At 47.6% G+C, this 20,011-nt stretch overlaps 1 protein-coding gene across 24 annotated transcripts in view; it reads left to right on the top strand.

Annotated features, from left to right (window-relative positions):
* Positions 1 to 20,011, top strand: part of NCOR2 (nuclear receptor corepressor 2) — a 192,824-nt gene that overhangs the window by 74,389 nt on the left and 98,424 nt on the right. For 17 of the 24 annotated variants that reach the window (XM_087913480.1, XM_087913491.1, XM_087913494.1 and 14 more), the window contains exons 9-14: positions 436 to 502; positions 3,629 to 3,801; positions 5,220 to 5,313; positions 6,613 to 6,791; positions 9,007 to 9,061; positions 10,343 to 10,441. In XM_087913480.1, coding sequence (XP_087769606.1) covers positions 436 to 502; positions 3,629 to 3,801; positions 5,220 to 5,313; positions 6,613 to 6,791; positions 9,007 to 9,061; positions 10,343 to 10,441 — 667 coding nt within the window. Of the gene's footprint in view, positions 1 to 435; positions 503 to 3,628; positions 3,802 to 5,219; positions 5,314 to 6,612; positions 6,792 to 9,006; positions 9,062 to 10,342; positions 10,442 to 19,830; positions 19,944 to 20,011 lie in introns of those variants that run through there. The other 7 variants (XM_087913483.1, XM_087913502.1, XM_087913503.1 and 4 more) reach the window with 4 other exon arrangements.

Here is a 20,011-nt window from a genome sequence, read left to right on the forward strand (position 1 = left end):
ATCTATATTTATATATCTATATCTATCTATTTCTATATATCTATATATCTATCTATATCTAAATCTATAACTATATCTATATCTTACCTATCTCTATCTCTATCTATATATCTATCTATATCTATCTATCTATCTCTATCTCTATCTATCTCTATATCTCTATATAGAAGCCAGCTGGGTAACCTTGGGCCAATCCCTCCCTCTCAGTCCAACCCACCTTGCAGGGTTGTTGTTGCAGGAAGATAGGAAGAGGAAGGAGTAGGTATGCTCACAGACTTGAGATTAAAACAATAAAACCTGGGATAAAAATAAATAAAAATAAAAATAAAACAAATTGCAGTGACTGCTGTCATTTCATTGCAGCTATAGATTCGGGGTGTGGAGTTAAAGTGGCTTTCCCTTGGTCCCAGCTGTAGTTTTCGTCCTCTTTTGCAGAAACCAAGCAATGCGGAAGAAGCTGATTTTATACTTCAAGAGGAGAAATCATGCTCGTAAACAGTGGGTGAGAAATCTTTGCTTCCTTTTGTGAGACCCCCAAACTGGGTTCGGGGTTCGGTATTCTTAATCATTTTGGGGGATTGCAGGCGGGCTGCATGAAAGCGACTGTCCAGAGGCAGAGATGCAAGGCAACAAGTCATGGACGTAAACCTGTCAAGAAGAAAGATCCAACCTAGAATTAAGGAAAAATTCCTGACAGTGAGGACGATTAATCAGTGGAACAACTTGCCTCAAGAAGTTGTGGGTCACTGGAAGCTTTCAAGAAGAGATTGGACAACCTTTGGTTTGAAATGGTCTTCTGCTGGAGCAAGGGGCTGGATTGGAAGAGCTCCAAGGTCATTTACAGATTAACAGAGTTGGAAGGGACCTTGTAGATCATCTAGTCCAACCCCCCCAAGCAGGAGACCCTACATCATTTCTGACAGATGGCAGTCTGGTCTCTTCTTGAAAGCTTCCAGGGATGAAGCTCCCACAACTTCTGAAGGCAACTTTTGTTCCATTGGGTGATTGTTCTCACTATCAGAAAATTCCTCCTTATTTCCAGGTTGAATCTCTCCTTGATCAGTTTCCATCCATTATTATTCCTAGTCTGGCCTTTGGGGGGCTTTGGAAAATAGCTTGACCCCCTCCCTCCTCTCTATGGCAGCCCCTCAAATATTGGAAGGCTGCTATCCTATCTCCCCTGGTCCTTCCAACTCTTTATTCTATATTCTATATTCTATTCTGGACGAAAAGCATTGGTTGGAAACTAACCAAGGAGAGATTCAACTTAGAATTAAGGAAATGGTTTTCCTGACAATGAGAACCTTTAATCAGTGAAATGGCTCACCTCCAGAAATTTGTGGATGCTGGAGATTTTTAAGAAGAGGTTGGACAACCATTTGTCCAGAATAGTATATGGTATCCTGCTTGACCAGGGGGTTTGGCTAGAAGACCTTCCAGGGTCCCTTCCAACTCTGTCCTTCTGTATTCTGCAAATTTCTTCAGGGTAAAGTTGTGTCTTAAGTCAGCCGTGCTGCTTTTAATGCTTTTAATCCTCTGGGCTTCCATCTCCCAAGTATACACGTCTTGAGTTTTGGAGACATGTTTATAGAAGAGCTTCTCTCCCTTCAGGTTGCAGGCTTTTTATTTATTTACTGACGACTTGAACCGGAGAATCGTAAAGCAAATGGCAGCGCTCCATAAATAGATCTTTCTGCTTCTGCTTGGCCTTGTTCAATTTCAATGGCCTTGTTTTTAAGACTGGAAAACTGACAGCTTCGTTGGCTATGGTTTTTCCAGTCTTGGTTGGTTGCACGCCAAGTCTCCCTGCGAAATCTCGCTTCTTGCAAGAGGAAGTGAGGAGAGTCTCAGGCGGCTCACGCAGAATTCCGATTCTTGTGGAACTAAACCTACCCTAAAACCACGATTTGTTGATTCAGTCATAATAGCAAAAGCCGTAGCCCTTAGATTTATATGCCACTTCACAGTGTTTTCTAGCCCCTCTCTAAGCGGTTTACAGAGTCAGCCTCTTGCCCCCAACAATCTGGGTCCTCATTTTACTGACCTTGGAAGGAAGGAAGGCTGAGTCAACCTTGAGCTGGTCAGGATCAAACTCCTGGCAGTGGGCAGAATTAGTCTGCAATACTGCATTGTAAGACTGCACCACCGTGGGTGGGTGGGTGGATGGATGGATGGATGGATGGATGGATGGAAGGAAGGAAGGAAGGAAGGAAGGAAGGAAGGGAAGAAAGGAAGGGAGGGAGGGAAGGAAGGAAGGATGGATGGATGGAAGGGAGGGAAGGAAGGAAGGATGGATAGATGGAAGGGGGAGGGAAGGATGGATGGATGGATGGAAGGGAGGGAGGGAAGGATGGATGGAAGGAAGGAAGGATGGATGGATGGAAGGGAGGGAAGGAAGGAAGGATGGATGGATGGAAGGGGGGGTGGGAGGGAGGGAAGGATGGATGGAAGGAAGGAAGGATGGATGGATGGAAGGGGGGAGGGAGGGAAGGATGGATGGAAGGAAGGAAGGAAGGATGGATGGATGGAAGCAAGGAAGGGAGGGAGGGAAGGAAGGAAGGATGGATGGATGGATGGAAGGAAGTGGGGAGGGAGGGAAGGAAGGAAGGATGGATGGAAGGGATGGATGGATGGAAGGAAGGGAGGGAGGGAAGGATGGATGGAAGGAAGGAAGGAAGGAAAGATGGATGGATGGAAGCAAGGGAGGGAGGGAAGGAAGGATGGATGGATGGAAGGGAGGGAGGGAAGGATGGATGGAAGGAAGGAAGGATGGATGGATGGAAGCAAGGGAGGGAGGGAGGCAAGGAAGGATGGATGGGAAGGAGGGATGGATGGGAAGGAGGGAGGGAGGGAAGGATGGATGGATGGAAGGAAGGAAGGAAGGAAAGATGGATGGATGGAAGCAAGGGAGGGAGGGAAGGAAGGATGGATGGATGGATGCATGGATGGATGGATGGATGGAAGGAAGGAAGGGAAGGAAGGAAGGGCAATAGCACTTAGACCTGCAATACTGCATCCCTGGATGGATGGATGGATGGAAGGAAGGAAGGAAAGGGAGGGAAGGAAGGAAGGAAGGAAAGAAAGGGAGGGAAGGAAAGAAGGGCAATAGCACTTAGATGTGCAATACTGCATCCATGGATGGATCAAAGGAAGGAAGGAAGGAAGGGCACTTACACTTATATACTGCTTTCCAGCCCTCTCTAAGTGGTTTACAGCCTCTTGCCCCCAACAATCTGGCTCCTCATTTTACTGACCTTGGAAGGATGGAAGGCTGAGGCAACCTTGAGCCTGGTGCCAAATTGCAGGCAGCCGGCAGTCAGCAGAAGGAGCCTGCAGTACTACACACTCGAATCCACTGCGCCACCGAGGGCAGGTTATATATAATGGGGCCAGGTTCATGCCAAGCCACACAACACCGTAGTCGTCAGTCTGCAATAGCTGCGTTCCCACCGAGATCAAATGGGGGGGGGGGAATGTTACAGGTGGAATGAATTCAAAAGTTTGTAGTTCTCCACTAGGTGTTACATTGGGCCTGAAAGCCCCTAGATAACCGGTTCAAGATGGATTGGCGGGTGTGGGAATCCCCCTCTTACGACTTCTCTGTGCTTCCTCTTCCCCGTCCCTCCAGGAGCAGAAGTTCTGCCAGCGGTATGACCAGCTGATGGAAGCTTGGGAGAAGAAGGTGGAACGCATCGAAAATAACCCCCGGCGTCGAGCTAAAGAGAGCAGAGTCCGCGAATATTATGAGAAGCAGTTCCCTGAGATCAGAAAGCAGAGAGAACTTCAGGAACGAATGCAAAGGTTAGCCGGGGCTCCGTTTAGGGCGAGGGCCTTCAAACTTAGCGAGCTTAAGACGCGTGGACTTCAACTCCCAGAATTCCTGAGCTAACATGACTGGAGGAGGAGGAATCCTGGGAGTTAAAACTTCACAAGTCTTAAAGCTGTCAGGTTTGAAGACCCCTGATTTATGGTCTCCCAGGTAGGACCAGTTGTGGCCAGGAGATGCCGTACAGGAAACCTTCCCTGGGACCCAAATCCAGCCCTCTCCCCCAAGCTAGCGTAAAGTCCTCTCTTCTGCCTGGTTAGGGGCTTTGAATAGGACCATCTCAAACCATCTCAGCGACTTTACATAGGACGGCGACACAAATGACTAAATCCCCTCCAGGTGTTGCTGTCAAACGGCAATTTTTAAGGCGAGAGGAGGATCGGTAAACATGTGCACAGGGAAGGGAGTAGCTTGCTGAAAAGCAGGTGAATGGGTTGGCTTGCCTTGGAGTTGAGCTTCCAATTGAGTTGGAGTTGTGCCAGGTGAGGGGTCTCCTCACTCACTCATTTCTTCAGGCAGAAGCCCCCTCCCCGTAACTGTCCATGACGATTCTCAGTTCTCCGGGTTTCGTGGTCGTCCCAAAAGGAGCTTTTTTTCAGAGGCCACTGGACTTCCTGGTTTGTCCTTTGAAGACATTTCGCTTCTTCGGCTCTGACTGGATGGTGGGGAATGGAAGGATTTATATTCCTTGCCGACAGCCGGTCGTTTGCATCCTTTTGGAGGGTCGTTGAGCCTACCTGGAGGTTTGTGTCCTCAGGGTCACCCGAGTGGTACCAAAGGGTGTGGAGCCTTCTTGGAACTGCTGTATGGCTCCACATCTATTTGCACCACTCAGGTGACCCCGAGGACACAGACAAACCTCCAAGCGGCCTCAACCACCCTTGAAAAGGATGCAAATGACCAGCAAGGTGTAAAAAAAACCCTTCCATCCCCCACCATCCAGTCAGAGCTGAAGAAGCGTCACGGATGAGAAGTGAAACCAGAAAATCCAGCTGCCTCCTGAAAAAAAACAACACACCTTTGGGACACCCTCCCAGTCAGGTTTTTTTGGGCGGGGGGAATGTGTGGCTTCTCAAGAGGGCTTGTGGGCCAGCAAAACACGTGTGTGGTGCCCCAAAAAGCCCCAAACACTTGGACAAAGTCACATTCAGCTAGATCTTGGCAGGGGAGATCAAACTGAATCCCTAGAAGGCCAGACTTGGACTCACGGGGTCCTGCTCCTACACGCCCCCCACCCATGGTCTACTGTTCCACCCCCTCCAGCCCTCTGCCTTTCCCGGCGGCGATCTCTCTTCCTCTTTCTTGGCCCCCGGGGGTTGCCATTCGGAGGCCATGGCCAACCAAGCAACAGAAGGTCCTTCTTTCAGCAATTTTTTCCTCTGCCGTTTCTCAGCAGGGGAGGGCAAAGAGGCAGCGGATTCTCCATGTCGGCGGCACGCAGCGAACATGAGGTGTCGGAAATTATCGACGGGCTCTCGGAACAAGAGGTGAGGCCGGGGTCAACCGTTATGCTTTGGCTCCTCTCCTTCTCGGCACTCCTCCTCCCTTCTTCTTCTTCTTCGGGGTGGGGGGGAGTTGGCTCCACCACAGCTCCGGAGATAGGAAGTGGGGGGGTTCGGGCTAGTTGCCAAATTGCGTTAACCTCAGCCCAGCCGATCCTGTCTGGTGCTGACTGATCTCTGGATGGGGTTGGACCAAGAGTTTTGCTACACTCTCCTTGGGGTGCTCTTTTCCTCCTGCTTTGGAGGCCTCGTTAGCAATCGCCTTAGACTTCCGTGCCACTTCGCAGCACTTTCTAGCCCTTCTCTCAGCGGTTTACAGAGTTGGCCGCTTGCCCCCAACTGTCTGGGTCCTCATTTTACCCACCTGGGAAGGATGGAAGGCTGAGTCAAGCTTGAGCCCATCAGGATTGAATTCCTGGTTGTGGGCAGAGTCATGGAAGGAAGGAAGGAGGGAGGGAGGGAGGAAGGAAGGAAGGAAGGAAGGAAGGAAGGAAGGAAGGAAGGAAGGGCAATAACACTAGCAATAACCCTTAGACTTATATACCGCTTCACAGTGCTTTCCAGCACCTCTCTAAGCAGTTTACAGAGTCAGCATATTTCCCTCAACAATGTGGTACTCCACATTTTACCCACCTCAGAAGGAGGAAGGCTGAGTCAACCTTGAAGCAGTCAGGATTGAACTCATGGCAGTGGGGCAGAGTTATGGAAGGAAGGAAGAGAGGAAGGGAAGGGAAGGAAGGAAGGAAGGAAGGAGGGAGGGAGGGAGGAAGGAAGGAAGGAAGGAAGGAAGGGGAAAAGGAAGGGTAATAGCAATAGCCTTTAGACTTATATCCCACTTCGTAGTGCTTTACAGCCCTTTCTAGATGGTTTACAGGGTCCGCGTCTTGCCCCCAACAATCTGGGTCCCCATTTTACGGACCTTGGAAAGATGGAAGGCTGAGTCAACCTTGAGCCTGGTGAGATTTGAACGGCCGAATTTCAAGCAGCCGGCAGTCAGCAGAAGTAGCCTGCAGTGCTGCACTCTAACCACCGCGCCACCGTGGCTCACCCACCAACCACCAACCAGGAGCATTCGATGATTTCACTTTCTGAAAGACCCCCCCATTCCTTTGCCAGTCGGCCTTTGTAAGAGGGAGGCCTGAAGCCAACTGGATCCTCTTGACCTAGGAAGAACCCAGGTGGAGCTACGTTCTCCGGTGTTTCCTGTTTCAATACCGGTGGTTGGCAGGATCAGCATTTGGCTGTTTCCTCTCAAGGCCCCTTTTTTCCTCTCTTCTCTACCAGAATCTGGAGAAACAGATGCGCCAGCTGGCCGTCATTCCACCGATGCTGTACGACGCGGAGCAGCAGCGCATCAAGTTCATCAACATGAACGGGCTGATGGACGACCCCATGAAGGTCTACAAGGACCGGCAGGTGATGAATATGTGGAGTGAGCAGGAGAAGGAGACCTTCCGAGAGAAGTGAGTGGCACGCAATGCCTCAGGTGTCCTGGAGGGGGCAGGCTAAGAGGGGTGAGGGGGAGAGGTCTTCACTCCCAGGAGGAGTTGAGGGGGACACACCTCTGGGCAGCCTCACGCCCCTTCCTGGTTTGGAAGTCATCAAATTAGCCGAGTTGGAAGGGACCTTGTAGTCCAACCTCCCACCCAAGCAGGAGACCCGCCCTCTGATGGCGAACCTATGCCACGCGTGTCACAGGTGGCACGCAGAGCCATTTGTGCCGGCACACGAGTCCCAGGCAAACTTACCTCACTGCGCAGGTGCGCCTCACAGCTGATTTTTGTGCATTTGAGGCCTTTTTCGGCTCGAGAGAAGTCTCCGCAGCTTTTGAGGGCCGAAAACGGGCCCATTTCATCACGTCCTGAATTTCTGGAAATACCAGAAGCGATGAACCAGACCCGTTTTTTTGGCCTCCGAAGGCTGCAGAGGCTTCCCTCTCGAGCCTCTGGGAGGCTGAAAAAGGCCTCAAACTGGCCGAAAATCAACTGGGAGGCGCACACAGCGCAGGCAAGGGGGCGGGGGAAGGCATCGGGTATGCATGCGCGAGAGGCGTGGGAGGGCTGCGTACATTGCCTTCTGGCTGCTGGCACGTGAGCACAAGGGCACACAATTTTCGGCACAGGAGCCCAAAAAGGTTAGCCACCACTGCCCTACGCCATTTCTGACAGAAGGCAGTCCAGTCTCTTCTTGAAAGCCTCCAGTGATGAAACTCCACAACGTCCGAGGGCAACTTCTGTTCCATGGGTTGATTGTTCTCCCTGTCAGAAAGTTTCTCCTTATTTCCAGGTTGAATGTCTTCCTTGTTCAGTTTCCATCCATTGTTCCATGTCTGGCCTTCAGGTGCCTTGGAAAATAGGTTGACCCCTTCCTCCTCTCTGTGGCAGCCCCTCAAATATTGGAAGGCTGCTCTCCTGTCTCCCCTGGTCCTTCTTTTCACTGGACTAGCCATGCCCAGTTCCTGCAACCATTCATTGTACGTTTTAGCCTCCAGGCTGTTGATCATCGTAGATAGATTCAGATTACCAGAGTTGGAAGGGACCTTGTAGGTCATCTAGTCCAACCCCCTGCCCAAGCAGGAGACCCTACACCATTTCTGACAGATGGCAGTCCAGTCTCTTCCTGAAAGCCTCCAGGGATGAAGCTCCCACAATTTCCAAAGGCAACCTCTGTTCCACTGGTTGATTGTTCTCACTGTCAGAAAATACCTCCTTATTTCTAGGTTGAATCACAGATTCATTTAACAACTGCATTACTAACGTATCAACCACAATGATTCACTTAACAACAGTGGCAGGAAATGTTGTAAAAGAGGGTAAAACTCACTTTAATGTCTCACTTAACAACAGGAATTTTAGGCTCAATCGTTGTGTAAGTTGAGGACTACCTGCATCTGTGGCATACCAGTAGTCCTCACTTAGCAACTGTTGGAAGTTACAATGGACCTCCCAAATGCTACTTGTGACCCAGTTCTGGAGTTCTGACAGCTCCCTACATGGTCACCTGATCCCCTAACTCTTATGACCACTGGCAGCAATTCACAGTCATTTGACTGCAATTTACAAAAAATTTTGGTGGTTTCTCAGCTTTTCCGCTGGTTTCGGACAAAAAAAACCCATGGATTTACTTAACGACCATTTTCACTTAGTGACCACAGCATTCACTTAATGACCATCACAAAAAAAAGTTACAAAAATCAGGTCCAGTCTTATGGGTGACTCTTAATTGCAAGCATTATGATAGTGGAAATGCTGGCCTCCATTTTGGTCGCAAGTCAAGGACTATCTGAACAGAGTATCTGTAGGACCCCCTCTGCCGGGTATCCGTTCCAGCCCAGTTTTTGCTTCTGATCAATCATCATCATTTAACAACCCCATAACCCCTTGCGGGGTGGAGTCTGGGCAACTGAATGGAGCTAGCGGAGTACTTGAATGGCCGGATGCCCTTCCTGTCACCAATACGGAGTTATATTCGGCAAATATATTCTCATCTTGCCCAGAAAGAGAGAAATATCTGCCTTTACTGAGGATCGAACTCACAGCCTCCTGATTGTGAGGCAAGAGCTCCTCCTCTAGGCCACCGCACCGCTCCCTGGCTCTTGCTTCGGATGTAGAAAGAACAAGAGTTGGTTTCTCCAACCAAATGTCTTCATGGTTGTTCCTTTGGTTCTTCTTCTGGCAGGTTCATGCAACATCCAAAGAATTTTGGTCTTATCGCCTCCTTCCTGGACAGGAAAGTAAGTGGATATTTCTTTCGATCCTTTCTCACAGGTTCCTTTTTGTGAAAGCACCTATCAACTCCTAAAACGTTCCTATGCCTGTTTTAATAGTTGCCATGAAAGAAAGAGGGTTGTGGGGTGGGATGGGAGGAAGGAAATCTGGAAGAGCAAATGCAGAGGTTTGAAAGCGGAAGTACATTCCAACTCACATCTTTAAAAGGTTGTAACTAAACTACCAGAGCTTTTGCCTGCAAATATATTTAATGGGGGAACGTGATTGATGACACCCAGCCGGTGAATGTGCTCAGTTGGAGAATCTGCTTTATGACACACCTGGGGGGAGAGAGGGAAACGGGGTCACAGGGGACTGTAAATGACATATGCAAGAGTTGGCTTCATATAGGGCAAGGCCAGTATGTCGCCTCTAAAAAAAGCTTTTGAAGTTTTTTGAAGTTTGGTTCAAGGATCATGATTTAATTAGGGCAATTGCTGGAATCCTGACAGCACACTCATCCTACAAGCTAGAGCAGGGGTGGGCAACCTTAAAACACTCAAAGAGCCACAGAGATCCTAACCAGAAGGGACCCTTCCCCCTCAATTCAATTGTGGAGCTGACCAGATTCTATGGTGGTTCTCCCCACCATAGAGTTTCCTCCTAGAGTGGTGTCCTTTTTCATCTACTTGTCCTAACCGAAAGCCCTATCAACTGTGGAGCTGACTGGCAACAGGGAGTCGCAGCAGAGGGTTGAAAGAGCCACCTGCGGCTCCAGAGCCACAGGTGGCCGACCCCTGAGCTAGGCCTTCTGTGAAGAAGCTGTTAGAACTTCTTGGTTGCCTCTCCAAGTTGCACTTATCAAAAGAGCGACCCAACTGCAACATCAAGGAGGCAACTTCCCAAGGTCCCCTCTAAAACCAGAAGCCTTGCCCAGGATAGCGATTTCCAAGGAACCTCTGAGGAAAGCGGTCCATCCCTCTTCTAAGAGTTGGCCATCCTGGTTGCCGATCGTCTTGTGCAAGGGTCTTCAAACTTGGCAAAGTTTAAAACAAGTGGACTTCAACTCCCAGAATTCTTGAGCTAACATGACCGGAGGAGGAATTCTGGGAGTTGGAAGTCCACAAGTCTTAAAGCTGTCAAGTTGGAAGACTCCTAGTCTTGTGGGTTGTGGTGCTTTGGAAAGGAACAGACACACCTCAGCGACATCAGAAGGTTTATATCGTATTATCCAAAGTGTGCTTCCTTCCCATGTCTGTACCAAGCGTCACCAACGTGTGTGTGTGTGTGTGTTTTCCTTTTCCTAGACAGTTGCGGATTGTGTCCTCTACTACTACTTGACCAAGAAGAACGAGAACTACAAGAACTTGGTGAGAAGGAATTACCGCCGGCGAGGAAAGAACCAGGTAAGGAAACCCAGTGGGGGAAGCTGGAAGTGTCTAAGGCAGGGGTCTCCCAACTTGACAGCTTTAAGACTTGTGGACTTCAACTCCCAGAATTCCTCCTCCAGTCATGTTAGCTCAGGAATTCTGGAAGTCCACAAGTCTTAAAGCTTGAGGCCCTTGATCGATCGATCTATCTATCTATCTATCTATCTATCTATCTATCTATCTATCTATCTATCTATCTATCTATCTATCTATCTATCCTACCTCTCTTTATCTATCCCAGGTTCATTGACAGCTTTAAGATTTGTGGATTTCAACCCCAGAATTCCTCCTCCAGTCATGTTAGCTCAGGAATTCTGAAGTCCAAATCTTAAAGCTGTCAAGTTGGGAGGCCCTGATCGATCGATTATCTATCTATCTATCTATCTATCTATCTATCTATCTATCTATCTATCTATCTATCTATCTACTACCTACCATCACCTACCACTACCATCTACCTCTCTTTATCTATCCCAGGGGTCTTCCAACTTGACAGCTTTAAGACTTGTGGACTTCAACCCCCAGAATTCCTCCTCCAGTCATGTTAGCTCAGGAATTCTGGAAGTCCACAAGTCTTAAAGCTGTCAAGTTTGAAGGCCCCTGGTCTAAGGACTTGGTGAGATCAAGTGGCAGCGTCTTGTAGGGCTGTGGACCTCGGTTCTAGGTTCTAGAGAGGCTGCTACCAAGGAAAGGGGGTCAAGCTATTCTCCATAGCACTATCCTCCCAGAGGGCAGGACAAGAGATAATGGATGGAAACTAATCAAGGAGAGAAGCAACCTGGAATTAAGGAGAAATTTCCTAAAAGTGAGGACAATTAACCAGTGGAACAGAAGTTGCCTTCAGAAATTGTGGGCGCTCCATCATTGGAGGTTTTTAAGAAGAGACTGGACAGTCCCTTATCTGAAATGGTAGAGGGTCTCCTGTTTGGGCAGGGGATGGACTAGAAGACCTCCAAGATCCCTTCCCGCTCTACTTTATTCTAAATTCTAGTAGACCTGGCCCACCAAGTAATGTTTCCTCTCTGGATTTTCTGGTGCTCCCATGGGAACTGCACTGCTAGTCTACAAAGGTAAGCTTGGTTTACAGGCTAGGACAATCCGAGTTTAAGGGCAACCTTGAGCCTGGTGAGATTTGAACGGCCGAATTCCAAGCAGCCGGCAGTCAGCAGAAGTAGCCTGCAGTGCTGCACTCTAACCACCGCGCCACCGTGGCTCACCCACCAACCACCAACCAGGAGCATTCGATGATTTAACTTTCTGAAAGACCTCCCCATTCATTTGCCAGTCGGCCTTTGTAAGAGGGAGGCCTGAAGCCAACTGGATCCTCTTAACCTAGGAAAAACCCAGGTGGAGCTACGTTCTCCGATGTTTCCTGTTTCAATACAGGTGGTTGGCCTGATCAATATTTGGCTGGATGAAGCCAAAGGCTTGTCAAATCCAACCCACCTGGGCAGCCAGATTTTCCCAAGAAGTCCACCCGCGGGCTATAAGGACTGTGGTCCCCTCCTTTGCCATAGTTCTCAGTTCTCCGAGGTGGACTTCCTCAAGATCTGGAGAGTCCCATCGCTCTTACCTCTTTACTCTTACATCATTATCAGAGTTGGAAGGGACCCTGTAGGTCATCTAATCCTGTTTGTATTATTTCTGTTCTGTTCTGTTTCTATTCTTTCTGTTGTATTGTATTCTATTTCTAGTCTACTACTCTTCTCCACCTTGGTCTGTGAGATCTTTTCATCAGAAGTGCCTCACACCTTTCTCAGTCCCACTTTAAGAACCCACAACAAATATTTTGCCACTGATTTGCTGTATTTTGTCCAGAAAATACAGGGGTGCAAACCTCCAGATCAGGATTTTTCCATGCATGCTGTGTAGAACTTCATAAATCTCCATTATTCCTGAAGAAATTAAACAGGGAAGATAACCCAACCCAAAATCTGGTCAAAGTTCTGCCTTTTTTTCCCACTTTCCCAATGCACCTTTAAGGACAACCTAGTTTGTCCTAGTTTTGCCTTTTGATCAGGACTTCTGCAGCTTAAAAAAAGATGGTAAAATTCCATTCTGAATATGATTGAATGATACCTCCAGTGCATTTGTTTAGCATGGTGAAGAATGAATTTGTTGAGTGTTAAAAAAAGATCAATATTAAGGGGAAATCCCTGTTTAGCAGAAAAACAGCTGGGGAATTCAGATTTGTGATTCTTCCTGCTTATTCCTGGAACTGACTTATTATTTTCGGAGCTCCAGAGCTGGTTTATTTAGTCTGAGATGTTTGTTAGGGTGCCAGATTTTCCTACAGTAATTCACTTTTAGCCATTTTTGACATAAGAATGCAAAGAGATTGTGAGAGATCATAGTATTGCTTGGAGAACAGAGACGAAAAACCAGGAATTAGCACGGGGAAAGAGGTACAAATAGATACAGATACAGATTTGGAAGGGGCCTTGGAGGTCATCTAGTCCAACCCCCTTCCCAGCAGACCCTATACCATTTCTGACGGGGGGGCAGTCCAGACTCTTCTTGATGATGAAGCTCCCACAACTTCTGACGGCATCTTCTGTTCCATGGGTTGATTGTTCTCACTGTCACAAAACTACTCCTTATTTCCAGGTTGAATCTCTCCTTGGTCAGTTTCCATCCATTGCTCCTTTTCTGGCATTTGGGTGCCTTGAAAAATCGCTTGACCCCCTTCCTTCTGTCTGGGGCAGCCCCTCAAATATTGAAAGACTGCTCTCCTGTCTCCCCTGGTCCTTCTCTTCCCTAGACTAGCCAAGCCCAGTTCCTGCAACCGTTCATCGTATGTTTTAGCCTCCAGTCCCCTCAACATCCTGGTTGCTCTTCTCTGCACTCTTTCTAGAGTCTCAACCTCTTTTTTACAATGTGGATGCAGTACTAAGGCTTTATAGAGTGGGGTTAATACCTCCCTTGATCTTGATTGTATCCCTCTGTTAACGCAACTTAGGATTGCATTAGCTTTTTTGGCCGCTGTTGCACACTGCTGGCTCCTATTTAGCTGGTTGTCCACTAAGACTCCAAGATCCCTCTCACAGTTACTGCTATTAAGCCTGGTTTCACCCAGTCTGTATGTGTCCTTTTGGTTTTTCTTGCCTAGGTGTAAGACTTCACTTTTCTCTACGTTGAATTTCATGTTGTTAGATACGGCCCAGTGTTCTAGTCTGTCAAGATCCATCTGGATCTTGAGCCTATCTTCTTGGGTGTTGGCTATTCCTACCATTTTAGTATCATCTGCAAATTTGGTAAGTTCCCCTTCTATTCCCTCATCTAAGTCATTTATGAAGATATTGAAGAGTCCTGGGCCGAGGACAGAAGCTGGATTAGACCCTTGCAATACAGGTAGTTCTTGATTTATGATCGCGATTGAGCCTCAAACCCTCGTTGCTAAGTGCGAAAGTTTGTTAAGTGAGTTTTGGCCCATTTTAGAACCTTTCTGGCCACAATTGTTCAATGTCTGACTTCGGTTGTTAAGTTAGTCACCAGGTTATTAAGCGAGTCTGGCTGCCCCCTTTGTCAGAAGGTCCAAAATTACATGATCCCAGGACCCTGCAAGCCATCATAACTACGAGTCAGTTGCCGAGGGTGTGAATTATTATGCTCACGTGACGGTTGTAAGTGCGGAAAACCGTCATCGGTCGCCGTTTCGAGTGCTGTTTTTCACTTCGAACAGTCGCTCAAGAAATGGTTGTAAGTGGAGGACAACCCTGGGTTTGCAACCCTGGGTTTGCGGAGTGGCGGGCGAAAAACATTGCAAAATTTTCACCCCGTGAAGGAGACTTGGAAGTTCTTCCCGTGGTGATGAAACATCTTGATGGTTTCTGCTTTAGCTCTGGAACGGAGCGGAGGTTGCTTTTAAAAGGATCTTTTCATGCTGTGTGGGTGGGAGGCTTGAGAGCAGAGAGGGCGGCTGGTCTGTCGTTTTTGGATAGAAAATAAAAAAACTTTTAATCATTTGGAGATTTTGTTTCCCTGATTTTTTGGGGGAGGAGGGGGAAGACTTCGTTGGCCTCTGAATTTTTGCATCTCCCAATTGCTCGTTAGTATTGGATCCTCAAGTGGTCTCCTTTGGGTGGCTCGTCGTTATGAAAAACTCTCCAAAAAGTTTATCCCAGACATTTCTCAGAAAAGCATCATTAGGCCATTGGAGCAGGTGGGCTTCACCTTAAGTCCAAAAGTAGCCTGGGGTTGGGGGCCTCGGGGGCCCCTGGGGTGATCCCTGAGCTCGGTCGTTTGCTTGCAAAACGTTTCATGACCCAAGTAGGTTACATCATCAGTGCTAGAAAGGAAGTGGGGTTTGTGGAGGAGAATGAGAAAGTGGGGGGAAGAGGAGGAAGAAGAGGAGCAGGACAATGACTGTGGCATCCTTTGTGCTCTCTGAGCTTGGTGGTTTTCTTGCAGACGTTTCATGACTCAGCTAGGTAATGCCATCAGTGTTAGAAAAGAGGGGTTTTGTGGAGAGGAGGAGGAGGAGGGGAAGAAGGAGAAGGAAAAGGAGGAAGAGGAGGAGGAGGAGGGGGAGGAAAAGAACGAGGTGGAGGAGGATTGTGGGGTCCTGGGTGCTCCCTGAGTTTGGTGGTTTGCTTGCAAGACGCTTCATGACCCAACTAGGTTACATCATCAGTGTTGGAAAGGAGTGAGGTTTCCAGGAAGAAGAAGGAGGAGGATTGTGGGGTCCTGGGTGATCCCTGATCTTGTTGGTTTGCTTGCAGAGGTTTCATGACCCAGCTAGATTACATCACTAGATAATTAGATATTATAGTATATAATTAGCACTACTATTACTATTAATCTGCTCATAACTCCTTATCACCTCTTCCCTCCCACTTGTGATTGTAGAATTGTAGCTTTGTTGCTTGTATCCTTATGATTTATATGGACTGTTCCTAGTATGATTTGGTTGCTGATTGTACCCTATGACTGTCATTAAGTGTTGTACGTTATGATTCTTGACGAACGTATCTTTTCTTTTATGTATACTGAGAGTATTTACACCAAGACAGATTCCTTGTGTGTCCAATCACACTTGGCCAATAAAGTATTCTATTCTATTCTATTCCATTCCGTTTCTGTTCCGCTTCTAATCTATTCCATTCCATTCCATTCCATTCCATTCTGCTCCTATCCTATCCTATCCTATCCTATCCTATCCTATCCTATCCTATCCTATCCTATCCTATCCTATTCATACTGCTAGATAATATCATAAGCCCCTGATAATGTTATCTGTTTGGGTCATGAAATGTCTGCAAGAAACCCACCAAGTTCAGAGAGCATCAAGGACCCTACAGTCTTCCTCCTCCTCTTCCTCCACTCCACAAACCCCACTCCCTTCTAGCACTGATGATGTTACCTAGTTGGATCATGAAACATCTGCAAGAAAACAACCCAGCTAAAAGAGCACCAAGAACCCTCCTTCTGCTCCTTCCATTTCCTCCTCCTCCCCGCCAACCCCACTCCCTCCCTTCCAACACGGATGAAGTTACCTAGTTGGGTCATGAAATGTCTGCAAGAGAACCGTCAAGTTCAGAGAGCACCAAGGACCCCACATTACCCCTTCTCCTCCCCATCCTTTTCCTCTTCTTTTTCTTCTCCACAAACCCCACAGTCCTTCTGACGCTGATGATGTTACCTAGTTGAGTCGTGAAAACGTCTGCAAGAAAACCACCAAGCTCAGAGAGCACCAAGGCCCCCACTATTCAACACTCAGCTACAGCGCTGATCCTCTCTTGGGTTCCTTCGTCCCTCGATTTCGTGGCTTAAAAATAACGACGGAAGGACAATTGCTTGTAGAGACTTTTCTGGATGAATATAGAGGCTTGGATGAACTGGAAACAGCCTTTCTAGAAGGAAACCTGCACCATGCCAAGATGGAAGAGAGAGAGAGAGAGAGAAAAAAGAGCCCAGTGAAAAATGGATGGGTGGTGCGCTGTCCCAGCCAGTATCTATGGGAATTGGATAGTCCCTTAGGAATTGTGAGCTGTCACCTTACGGGAATGCATCATGGTAAATGTAGTTTTTAAAGGTATCCTGGGAAATGTAGTCCCCATGTCACGTGACCACATCTGTAATCCCGATTGGTCACTGGATTGACCCTTGGTGGGTTGGGGGAAGTTTTCCTCATTCTTTGTCTGAACTCTCTTACTCATGGCACTTTCTTTCCATCGCTACGAGATGCGTTAGGAGATAACCGTCTTCTTTACTGTCCTGTCTCACGCACAGAGGTGGATTTACAGCTGTGCAGGTGCAGATAGATAAATCCCACAAAACACCCATAACGAAGTGCATTTATTGGTCCATCAGGTATCTTCCTAACTCACCTTTGTGACGGAGTTCTTCTATAATGACCAATCCTTTGCATATCAGCCTTGCAGTAAAAGATGGTTATCTCCTAACGCATCTCGTAGCGATGGAAAGAAGGTGCCATGAGTAAAAGAGTTCAGACAAAGAATGAGGAAAACTTAACCCAACCCCTCGAGGGTCAATCCAGTGACCAATCAGGATTAGAGATGTGGTCACGTGACATGGGGACTACATTTCCCAGGATACCTTTAACTACATTTACCATGATGCTGCCCTTAAGGGGATAGCTCACAATTCCTAAGTGACTATCCAATTCCAGATTGGCTAGGACAGCACAACAAGATGGGAGAGAGAGAGAGAGAGAGAGAGAGAGAGAGAGAGAGAAGAGCCCAGTGAAAAGTGGATGGGTGGACAACCACATGTTGCTATGTGCCTTGGATTAACCGACGAATATGATACGATGACTAATGGAGAGCTGGCAACACAAGCATTCTTCTAGGTTTATCCTCCCATTTCCTTCCTGTCTTAGTCAACAGGGCCAGGGAGGAGCTGTCAGTCATTAAAGATGGAGGAATGTCTCCTTGAAAAGGTCCAGAACTATCCAACTACTCAAAGGTCAATCATGAAAGATAAACATATGTTTAAAAGGTCCTAGAAGTACCCAACTACTCAAAAGATCAGTCATGAAAGATGGAAGACCATCTCTTTGAAAGGGTCCAAATCTACCCAACTACTCAGATGGTCAATCATGAAAGATGGAAGACCAACTCTTTGAAAAGGTCCAGATTTACCCAACTACTCAGATGGTCAATCATGAAAGATGGAAGACCAACCCTTTGAAAGGTCCAAATCTACCCAACTACTCAAATGGTCAATCACGAAAGATGGAAGACCAACTCTTTGAAAGGGTCCAGATCTACCCAACTACTCAGATGGTCAATCATGAAAGATGGAAGACCAACTCTTTGAAAGGGTCCAAATCTACCCAACTACTTAGTTGGTCAATCATGAAAGATGGAAGACCAACTCTTTGAAAGGGTCCAAATCTACCCAACTGTTCAGATGGTCAATCATGAAAGATGGAAGACCAACTCTTTGAAAAGGTCCAGATTTACCCAACTACTCAGATGGTCAATCATGAAAGATGGAAGACCAACCCTTTGAAAGGTCCAAATCTACCCAGCTACTCAAATGGTCAATCATGAAAGATGGAAGACCAACTCTTTGAAAGGGTCCAAATCTACCCAACTACTCAAATGGTCAATCATGAAAGATGGAGGACTTTGAAAAGGTCCAGAACTCACCAATGCTGAGAGTCCCACCAAGCATGTCATGCCCGACACCAAAGATCTGGCTGGATTATTTCTCTCCTGGTTTTTAAAAAGCAGTCAAGTTCTGATTGGCTCGATCCCTGGAGATTGTACAGACAGTCCTCAACTTACAGCAGTTCATTTAGTGACCCTACAGAGATACAACGGCACAGGAAAAATGTGAATTATGACTGTTGTTCACCCTTGCACCATCTCGCGGTCAAAATTCGGACGCTTGGCAACCGATTCGTATTTATGATGGCTGCCATGTCCCAGCAGGGTCACGTGATCCCCTTTTGTGACCTACTGACAAGCAGAATCAATGGCAAAATCGGATTCACTTAACAACCGTGTTACTAACTTAACCGCTGCAGTGATTCACTTATCAGTGGTGACGAAAAAGGTCATGAAATGGGGGAAAATTCACTTAGAGAGATGTCTCACTTAGCAACAGAAATGTTGGGCTCCATTGTGGTCATGTGGAGGACCACCTACGTTAGCGTTATTTTTCTTGTGTATCTTCTCTGTGGGTTTTAATGGCTGGCAGATCTTCTGTAAGTCAGCTAGATATCTCTCTCTCTCTCTCTCTCTCTCTCTCTATCTATCTATCTATCTCTATCTCTATCTATCTATCTCTGTCTATCTCTCTCTATCTATCTATCCTCTATCTATTGAAAAATTAAAGGCAAGGAGATCTGGACAAAAATTAAAGGCAAGGAGATCTGGCAAGGACAATAAATTTGGGGGTCTTCTCAGAAGTCAGTGTTATCTAAAACCTTTAGATGAATATTCAGTTAGATTCATATTAACAGATTAACAGAGCTGGAAGGGACCTTGTAGGTCATCTAGTCCAACCCCCTTCCCAAGCAGGAAACCCTACACCATTTCTGACCGATGGCCGTCCAGTCTCTTCTTGAAAGCTCCCACAATTTCTGTTCCACCGGTTGATTGCATTTTCAGAAAATTCCTCCTTATTTCTAAGTTAGGTTGAATCCTTCATCACTTTCCATCCAGGGTTAAGTTAGTTTGATTCAAGTTTTGGTTTAGGCAGCAGGTTTTGGGGGGGTAGGTTGCACGGAGGGTCTGAAGTCTACTTGGGTTGTTGCTTGGCGGTTTAGCTTTGTTACTACATGCACACACACATACACACACACACACACACACACGCACCAGTGTGTTGACTCATTTTGTGGCTGAAGAAAACCTCTGTTTGTGATTTGAAAGAGAAAGCTGTTTGGACTCAGGACAAAAACGTTGTTCTGTATTTCCTTTCTGCACCGCCCTCCGAAAGCTTTAAAAAAACCCCAAATCCAGAAATATCCACAGGGTCTGAAAGGGCTCGATTGTTACGCGGTGGGGCACGCTGTGCCTACCCACACAACTGCCCACGAGAGCATGTAGGGGTATGCTTGTGTACTACGCACATCCCACCCCCACCCGCCTCCCCAGGACTCTGTGACCTCAAAAGCCGGGCGCTTGACAGTGGGGAGAGCGTGCGTTGCGCCGCAGGGCGAGTGTTGGCCTCGGCGGAGATGAATCACACACCAAGGCTGTGTAGCCAGCGCTGCCGCCGAAGGTTCCCGGTGACGAGAGCGGTGGTTTTATAGCTCATGACTCATCTCGGGCTGGTTGACGGGCGCAGAGCTGGGGCCGTGTTATTCCAGGAGATTGCAAAATCATAACAGGAATGTCGTGGCGAGTCCACGGCTCAACGATGCAAATCCCCAGGAAGCCATTTGAGCCGGAGAGCGTGAAGCACGCCACACGGGGATGGCCGAGCGATGAAGAGGCCTCGGGCACCGCAGGCAGAAGGGACACGGGTAGCGCTGGAGTCCCGGGGAGGACAGGCCGGGGAGGTGAGCCGGGTCCTGAGAGAATGAAAAGGAAGGAGGCGCACGGAAAAACAAAACAAAAACCGAAACAT

The sequence above is a fragment of the Pseudonaja textilis genome, chromosome 15 (genome assembly GCF_049901715.1).
Source record: "Pseudonaja textilis isolate UNSWEBS1 chromosome 15, rPseTex1.2, whole genome shotgun sequence".
Taxonomy (NCBI): Eukaryota; Metazoa; Chordata; class Lepidosauria; order Squamata; family Elapidae; genus Pseudonaja; species Pseudonaja textilis.